The sequence below is a fragment of the Nymphalis io genome, chromosome 23 (assembly GCF_905147045.1).
Source record: "Nymphalis io chromosome 23, ilAglIoxx1.1, whole genome shotgun sequence".
Classification (NCBI taxonomy): Eukaryota; Metazoa; Arthropoda; class Insecta; order Lepidoptera; family Nymphalidae; genus Nymphalis; species Nymphalis io.
In genome coordinates, this window is record NC_065910.1 from 2,813,775 (window position 1) to 2,823,543 (window position 9,769).

Sequence of the window (9,769 nt, forward strand, 5' to 3'; positions counted from 1 at the left end):
TTTTAAATAACAAAATATTTATATTCAGTAGGAAATGATAACATCATATCAATAATAAAAATAAGATAAATGATCGAACTTCACCAGAAAACTGGTTTGATTGGTAGCATTACATCATATACTAATATTATAAATGCAAAAGTAATTTCGTCTGTCTGTTACGCTTTCACGGTTATACCACTAAACCGATTTTTATTAAATTTAGTATGAAACAAGCTTCCCAAGCAAGGACAAAAGCTACTTTTTTATAGCAAACACCCTCCAACAGGCGGGCGAAGCAGCGGACGAAAACCAATTTAACCTAAAACGAATGTGTTTGTAAAATCTTTTTTTAAAGAGTATATTTTTATAAAAGATTTTACAAGTAATTTACAACATTCTAATTAAATATAGCCTAGATGGCCTAGTGATTAGAACACGTGAATCTTAACCGATGATCGTGGGTTCAAACCCGGGTGCTTGACCAATGAATTTTCATATGCTTAATTTGTGTTCATAATTCATCTCTTGCTTGACGGTAAAGAAAAAAATAGTGAGAGAATCTGCACTGTCTGTGTCTAATTTCACTGAAATTCTGCCAACCCGCATAGGAGCAGCGTGGTTGAATAAGCTCCAAACCTTCTCAAAAATATGAGATCAGGCCTTAGCCCAGCAGTGGGATATTCACAGGTTATTACTTTACTTTAATTAAATATTACATATACACAATATATAAACATAATAACTCAGAGAGATATTAATTGTCACGGACTACCATCGGCCTTAGCACGTAATACAAGTTTCATCGATAGGAATTTAAATAAGGTACATAAGGAAATATCAATGTAGAATGTACCTAATTTATATGCTAAGGCAATAGCAATACCAACACGAACAAGATATTCGAAAATTGTTTTTTTTGTTGCGTATCGATAGTAGATGGACGACAAATATTTTCTAACGATGTTTCGAGGTGACGATAACAGTACAGTAACAGCCTATTAATGTCCCACAGCTGGGCTAAGGCTCTCCTTTTTGAGGAGAAGGTTTGGAGCTTATTCTAGGTGACGATAAATTATATATAATTTGCGTACGTTGTCAATCGACTTCTCGGTGTAACATTTTAATTTAAGATGGAATGTAAGTCGGTTATTGTGGATATATTTTTAGTATGAAGCAAGCTTGAATCACAAGGAAGGACAAAAGCTGCTTTTTTTCTCACCAAACTCCTGCTCAACCCCCAGACAGGCGGACGAAGCCGCTGACGAAAACTAATATAACCTGAAACGGATCGAAAGTGTTTGTAAAAATCCTTCTTTATAAAGTATATTTTAATATAAGATATAACTAATAATTTACAACATTCTTATTAAATATACCCCAGATGGCCTAGTGGTTAGAATGCGTGAATCTTAACCGATGATCGTGGGTTCAAACCCGGGCAAGTACCAATACATAATACATGCTTAGTATTATTTTTATATAGAATCTAAATGTAAATGGAACTCGCGCTTCATAATCACCTTATTGTATGTAAATTATTTTTTAATTACGTTTTGTATTCAACAATATAATACACGTTAAGTAGCGCCTAATAATATATATTAATTGGATTTAAGCTAAATATTAACACATTTAGCGTCATATGCACACGACGGAATGAATCCGTAGTTTTTTAACTATGAAAAAAGATTTTCAGGCATAAGTTCTATTCGCGTTATTTTGTTATTACTTATTATTTTTTATTATTATAAATTTTGAAGATTGTCTGATTTATTATCTGTGGACACTTAGCTGATATATTTATTATTTTATATTATGCTATAATTGTCATCACATTGTATGTTTCCCTAAAAAATAAATATAAATCTTATTTCGAATGTGATACGATTGAAATAAAACATTTTATTCCCGAAATAATTTTAAGTCTATCATCGAAATATTTTTCTGAATATACGCTTCAAATAAAAACTCGACCAATCCAATCACAAAAATTAAATAACAAAAACAATATATATAGAAAAATTGAAAATTACACTTGGTAGTACGGCTTTGTGAAACTTTGTGGGTACTCAACAGATATTCTACCGTCAAACAGCAATACTTGTCATTGTTTCGGTTTGAAGAGTGAAAAGCCAGTGTAACTACAGGCACATAACATTTTAATTGCCAAGGTTGGCGCATTGGCGATGTAAGGAATGTTTAATAGCGCTTACTGCGCCAATGTCTATAAGTGGCGGCGACAAGTTAGGCCACGTTTTCCAAACCAAAAAATCTTTAAAGAACGAAAAAATTCTAAAATTTGAATTCCATCAAAAATTTTTTATTTAAATAAATGACCCATTTTATGTAAAAACCCTACCACTCAATAAATAGTTTTAATTGCAATTGAAAATCAAGATAAGTTTTCTCGTTTTGAAAATTTTTAATAACCTCATAAATACACATTGAAAAGACATTGTGCCATCGAATATACCTTTGAAGAAATGAAATTAAAAAAAAAACAGTTACATATAATATTAAAAATCATTATTTAATCACCTAATAACATGTTTGTGTAATAATTAATAATTATAATAGGCGTTACAGAGCGTTTAAATACATGAAACAGTCTTTAAAAACTAACCCGTCTTCGGTTTCTTACCGCATTCGTAACATAAAATTGAGAAGTACAATATGGAAGATCGTAACCAGAATTATTTAAACGAATCAATAAAGAAAATGAACTTCATACTACTCTGCAGCGGCCTTATGGTGCAAAGCAAAAAACTAGAACAGATAAAAAAAATTAAAACTCGTCTGATATATATAATTAACTTTATATGGCTGAATAGTGATTTACTTGGTGCTATTTGCTGGTTCATTGACGGTATTACAACCGGTAAAACATTTGTCGAAGTGACGTATGTGGCGCCATGCATCACATTCAGCTTTTTAGCGAACATCAAAGCAATATGCATAATATACTACGAAGATGATATTTGTGATTTAATTGAAGAATTACGAGAACTTGAAGCTAGAGATGATAAAATCGACGATAAAAGAGATGCCATAAGGAGTGACGCCTTGAATTTCTTACACTTCATTTTGAAATCCTCTTTTATATTGAATCTTGTACTATTAATGGCTTTCACGATCAGTCCTTTTATTCTGATTGTAATGATTTATATTAAAACAGAGGAAGTTGATTTATTGTTGCCGTTTTTGATAAAATATCCCTTTGATTCACACGATATTAGATATTGGCCGTTCGTGTATGTCCATCAATTTTGGTCGGGTGAGTTTAAACATATTTTTTTTGTAAAAAAACATGTATAGAAAATGAAAAACTTAGATATGAAAACCATTGGACCGATTTTAATGACTGAAATACATACGAAAAAAAAACTTGAACATAAAGGATTATAAAATATAGTTCTACTAATTTGAAATCGATCACACTGGCCAGTCTCACAGCTAGTACATCATAATAGAAATTAAAAAGCACAAGTATGGGCGCAAACACGAGTGTTCACTCCAGTGCCGCGGTCCAGAGCGGCCAGAGCGATGTGGCTCCTTGATTGAGCCCCCATCTCAGCCTGTGGAATCCTTTTAATGTTTATAATTTTAGTTGCCGTAGTCCTGGCTAATATCTGCGGTGCGGATCATATCCTCTACGTCAGCTGTACACATCTTCGCGTGCAGTTTCGCTTGCTGCAGCACGATTTGAGCAATATCGTCAAGAAGAACAATTACTTATCGAACCATGATCTCGGATTGGTTGAAGCTGAACTCGTCGAATTGATCAAATGGCATCAAGTATTGATACGGTCAGATTTCTACATTTCTTGATACATTTTAGTGAGAAGATGTGCTATTAAACTTCACCTGTTAGTGTTAACCAATAGGTTAACCGTTACTATAACTGTTAACAAACAGTGACAGTAACGTTTGGGTGATGGCCCAGGGTTTTTTTTATAGAATAGGAAGGCGGACGAGCATATGGGTCACCTGATGGTAAGTGGTTACCAACGCCCTTGTTAGAAATGTTAACCATCGCTTACATCACCAATGCGCCACCAACCTTGGGAATTAAGATGTTATGTCCCTTGTGCCTGTAATTACACTGGCTCACTCACCCTTCAAACCGGAACGCTACAATACCAAGTACTGCTGTTTTGCGGTAGAATATCTGATGAGTGGGTGCTACCTACCCAGACGAGCTTGCACAAAGCTCTTCCAGTAAGGGTGCCAAAGTAACTAATTTTTTAATAATTTCATTCATTGCTTTTGTTTTTTTATTTACATTTTTCGCTTGGGTTTGGTTAGCGGTTACACGGGCGCCGTAGCAATCTCGCCCAGGCCGTTGGTAGTACTAAGTGTTTTCTTTCGGTTGCTAAGTTGGACATAGTCAGCGACAGACAGACACGAAGGCATCATCATAAAGGTTTGGTTTTTTAAACGGCTATAAGAAATTTTAAAAATGGATGTTTCTCTCTAACAGGTATAATAAGAATGGACTTTTTTTTATTTCTCGTTTGGTGATAATTCGCAGGCTAAAAATTCAAGACGGAATCAATTCTCGGGTCAAGCAAATAAAACTTTTGTTTTATAGTTTAGAAGGTTTATTCTCCTTCCGCTCCTGTTATTTTTATAAAATAGGTAAAGAATGGACCACTTAATGGTAAGTGGACACCATCGCCCAAATTACATTGTCAATGCGCCATCATCCTTGGAAACGAAGATGTTATGTCCCTGGTGCCTTTAGTTACACTGGTTCAATCACTCTTCATATCAGAATACAACTCTTATAAGTAATCTATTTGGTAATGCACAAAGATCTAACAACAAGTAAATTCTATGCAAACCAACCGTATTAACAAAATGGAGTAATATAGAGAAAGAACTTGTGTTTCAGCACAGACTTGTGTAGTGCACAAGTCTGTGCTCATAATAAAATATCATGCTTGGTTAACCAGTCTCCGGTACGAATGGTCGATGTGCGTAAATTAAGTCATGAGATTAATAATTGCATCATTATGTAACTTTTGATTATTTTAATGTAATTTGATTGTCCGCAGATTGTCGAATAAGTTGGAAATGATTTATGCGAAGTCAACGTTGTACAATTTCATCTCTAGCTCCGTACTCATCTGTCTGACGGGGTTCAACGTAGTTGTAATTAAATTCTCATTTCAGTATTGTTGTATTTGTGTTTTTGTCGCAGGATATGTAAATATATGACAATTGCACGAGTAACATTAAATCCATCTATATATGTATATTAGTTAAATTTATCTATATAAGTATGTATTTATAAAAGAAAAGTAGTATTTGTAGTATATCAACTGTCTGATTTCCATAGTACAAGCTCTGGTTAGTTTGGAATCAGATGGCCGTGTGTGAATTATTCACACAGTCCCAGGATATTTATTTATTATCTGTTTATATAAGCGATTTACCACCCATCATGAGATCTCCTAGACCATCCGCCCGATTAACTTGAAATTTGTCACAGTTACTCCTTCCCCGACGTAGACGCTCACTAAGGATTTTACGCAAATCCTATCCAAAATACATTTTTCGTTTTATCTACCCGTGCGAAGCCGGGGCGATCAGCTAAAATTTTATATAATTTAGATGACTAACAAATTCAATTAGTGATTGCGGATGATATGTCAAAATGTTTATTTTGTTCATGTTTTATTATATAAAAATATATCTTGAAAACTCACATCAGATTACGGCCCACCTTATGGTAAGTGGTCACCACCAAGACATTCGCAGTGTAGAAGTAATATTATGTATCCTCGTGTAGTTACACTAGCTCAATCACCCTTTAAATCGGAACACAACACGCATAACAGCTGTTACATACATATGTTATATACGTACTTAGTATAAGTACAGCTGTTATGTGGTAGAATATCTGGTGAGTGAGTGCTACTTACCAAAACCTTTTTAACAAGCCCTAACCTAGACATTTTCAATAATTTCATGCCCTAGATAAATTTATCAATAATTCTCCTATGTTAATAATAACCATTTATGTATTTTATGTTTAGTTGTGATGGCAGTTCAAATGCAACTAACTCTTAACTATGTTCGAAAGGCTATTACCGGACGAAATAAGTCACTAATTATTTCAGACGCACACATATAATTCACGACACAATACAGTCAGGAGAACACTAATGTACGTATAAATTCAATCACGATAATCAGAACCGAAAGAATATTTGGAATCGCATTAACGATAATTTTTAACCTAGATGAGAAAACAATTATCTTAAGGGCGATGGAAGTATATAACTTGTGGAGGGTAATACAAGTAAAAAATCACTGCCCGCTGCGACGATCGTGGACGGCGCGTAGGCACAAGCCTTCGTTACTTTTTAACAACGCCGACCACTATGGTTTGCATCTTAAATAATATTGTTTTTAAATTTATACATATATATATATTTATTGTGTGTGTGTGTGTGTGTGTGTTCTCCACATATGTAAAGAATTATATACATTATTTTGAACAAATATATACAATTAAATATTTATTGTATAATTTCCAGGCTATACAAAATGTCACGTTTGCGATCACGTTCCTCGTGTTTCTGACTGCGAGTTTACTACAAATATATTTACTTTGCTTCTTTGGTGATCTTCTGATGAAATCTGTAAGTTACACAAGTGTAGGTACCACACTCATCATCGACAGTCGTACATATGTATATAACAAGACAAGGACCGCGACGTATTATATCCCATGAGATGGACCATGATTTTTTATAATTTCATTTAGAATGCCTTTTAAGAATACATGCATTAAAATAATATCACCATAAGTCGGTTGTCAACATTTCACGGGCGGGTAATGAAGTGTGTTCTTACAGAATAGCACTGCAGTTCTGTTTTTTTATTTTTAGAGCATGGAAGTAAAGGATGCTGTATATAACTGTAAATGGTATTACCTAAATGCTAAAATGCGGAAAATATTGATAATCGTACACAGCAGGTATGTGAATACAATATATGAACTGTTTTTTGAAATCGTGTATTTTATTTGTGTATTATATTTTTACAGGGAACACTGTGTCTTAAATGAACCTAACTTTATATAACACACACATATATATATATATATATATATATATATATATATATATATATATACACCAACATTTATGACCTTCTTTGTTCTCTTTTCGAATACTAATGGCTCCTGCAGATACATTACGGCCAGTATTAAAGCTCTTTGTAAAATCTACATTCATAAAATTTTGAAATCAGAAGTCGAAGATTTTATATATTAACGTTTTAATATTTTAATTTTTAAAATTAGAATTTTTCTTGTACCATTTTATATTTTTAATCTATTTCAATATAATTTTTCAGAGCTCAAAAACCTTGCAAGCTGACTGCCTTCGGGTTCTCTGACGTCAATCTCAGGGCTTTTATGAGTGTGCGTATTGTAAGGCTAATTTTAGAAATGTTTCAGAACCGTTCAAAAATCTGTTGTATAAGAGTTTAATTTTTTTTTATTATGTTCCAATTTTAAATTTCGAATGACGTATACGTAACTTTTTAAGAAACTGTTCAGTTTTGTAATGAATTTATTACGTAATGTTATTATTGTTTTGTTTTTCAGATATTAAGCAGCTCCTGGTCATATTTCGCTCTACTCAAAACCATTTACAATCCAACTAAAAATTAGGCCTTAAAATTTGTCATTATTTTATTAATTTGTTTTTAATGGCTAGGAAGAATAAATAGATTTGAATTTGATTCAAAACTATTAATTTTTTAATAGAATTGTCACACTGTTCTTGAAGAAAAATATAATGTTTCGCTATAGTGTAAATGTTGTTATTAATTTTTTTATAGTTCATTTATTATTAAGGCTTAATACCACATAGTACTTTAAGAATTTAAACAAGTGCCAAAGTGTACTGAAAGATATAAAAGCCAAGTTAAAAAATACTTCGCCCCGAGGAATCCGTGCAATAAAGAAATATAATAAAAAGGGAAACGTTGCCTTTTTAAATATTTAAAAACTTGTCACAAAATATTATATTCATTGACAAAAAATAATTTTCATAGATACTTCATATTTGCTTTGGACGACATTTTAATGTTTATTTTCTATTATTATTTATTTATTTCTTCAAACATCGATTTATTTTTACCGTTATTATTGTGTAACAATTCTAACTATATAAAACTTTTATCTCGTAAACTTCAAATAAGAAAATTATCTTAGTATTTAATATATTTTTATCACTTATAAATGTGTTATACATTTTAATTATTAGTAATTTATATTTTGTTATAGTATGTTTGAAGACCTTGGACAAAAATTTAAATTAAAAAAAATAGGCACCGAAAATTTACCCAGTATAGCTACGGTCTATTGTTTGATAATTATGTCAAAATTTGGAATCAAATTCGATAACGGTTAATGATTAAAATGACGGTAACACAGTAACGATACGCGCACTATAAAGACATTCATTTTATACTTTTACCTTTATTACGAAACGTTGAAAATAAATGCGACGTGATATCTGTTAGTACTTTTTAATCTGTGCATTTAAAAGCACGTGGATTACGAAGTCTTTTAGAGCGTCCTGTATCGTTCACGGGGATAAATCAGTTTGTGGCCATCTTTTTTCGGTTGTTTGGAATACACGATCACGGAACACTGGATAATAGAATATCTACTATTGTACTAATATATATTTTCTTATAATAATACTTCACAACTCCACTTAACTAGTTTTTAACATAAATATTACTTCCAAAAATTTGTAAACATCCTCACCAAAACTCAAAGACTAAAAAAGGCCCTATTTTTGCGAAATTATTATCAAGATCTCGACCAATAATACAGCGCAAATTCTACGTCAAATTTTCTTATTTGTCTTGACTTGAGTCTAAATATTAAGTATATAATATTACGTATATAATATATAATATTACGTTATTTCGCTTTGAATAATTTAAATTTATTATTACAAATAACTATAAATTATATGGCAATCGTTTGGATTACCATAATATCTTAGATATTTAATAAAGATTAAAAACAGACTATTGATGTCACTTCTAATAAATATCAGTCACAGGTCTGGCGGTGCTCAGTAACTTTTTCTTTTCTATGCAACAAGTTGCGTTGTGCTTGATGCATAGAGCCATAGACTCTTTAATCATGTGTTTTTCAAAACAGGTTTCATTTATCTTTGAAAAATACATTTTAAATGTAGGTATGTTTCAAATATTATTTTCTCATTTTTACGACATACAGACAAAATACTTTTCTTGTACCATTTTAAACAATGAAAGTTGAAACCCGAATGACAGAAAAGATTAATTATTTATCAAATAAAAAAATATAGTTAATATTGGTATTAAAATACTTTAATATTTTATTATCCAAAGCTGTGGCTTTAAAAACAATCTCTTGAGCAGAAGCAGCGTAATTATAAAAAGTAAAAAACACATGGCGGAAATTTTTTATCTGTGCAGCGTCCCGTCGCAGCTACAATAAGTCTCGAGTTGAAGCAACAAGTGGAGCAGGGGTGTGAGGGACGTTCAACTACACGCCGCGACTTACAATGAATTATTTTGTGTATAATTTACATTTACAAATTTTTTACATTTTTATAATAATGAAATCATATTACTAATTACTTTAGTTATTTTGGGATATAACTTTGACAATTTATTCGTAATATTACGAAATATACGAGACATATTTATGAACAGCTTTATTTATTAGCGGAGATTTATTTACAATTTAAATATAAATCATAAA

The 9,769-nt window shown here is 31.8% G+C and overlaps 1 protein-coding gene across 1 annotated transcript in view; it reads left to right on the forward strand.

Annotated features, from left to right (window-relative positions):
* The window catches only part of LOC126777444 (odorant receptor 67c-like), a 28,565-nt gene extending 20,896 nt beyond the window's left edge, over positions 1 to 7,669 (forward strand). Inside the window, exons 6-9 of the mRNA XM_050500454.1 lie at positions 6,528 to 6,632; positions 6,882 to 6,970; positions 7,351 to 7,417; positions 7,604 to 7,669. Of these exons, the coding sequence (XP_050356411.1) occupies positions 6,528 to 6,632; positions 6,882 to 6,970; positions 7,351 to 7,417; positions 7,604 to 7,669 (327 nt within the window). The remainder of the gene's footprint in view (positions 1 to 6,527; positions 6,633 to 6,881; positions 6,971 to 7,350; positions 7,418 to 7,603) is intronic.
* Positions 7,670 to 9,769: the final 2,100 nt, after the last annotated feature.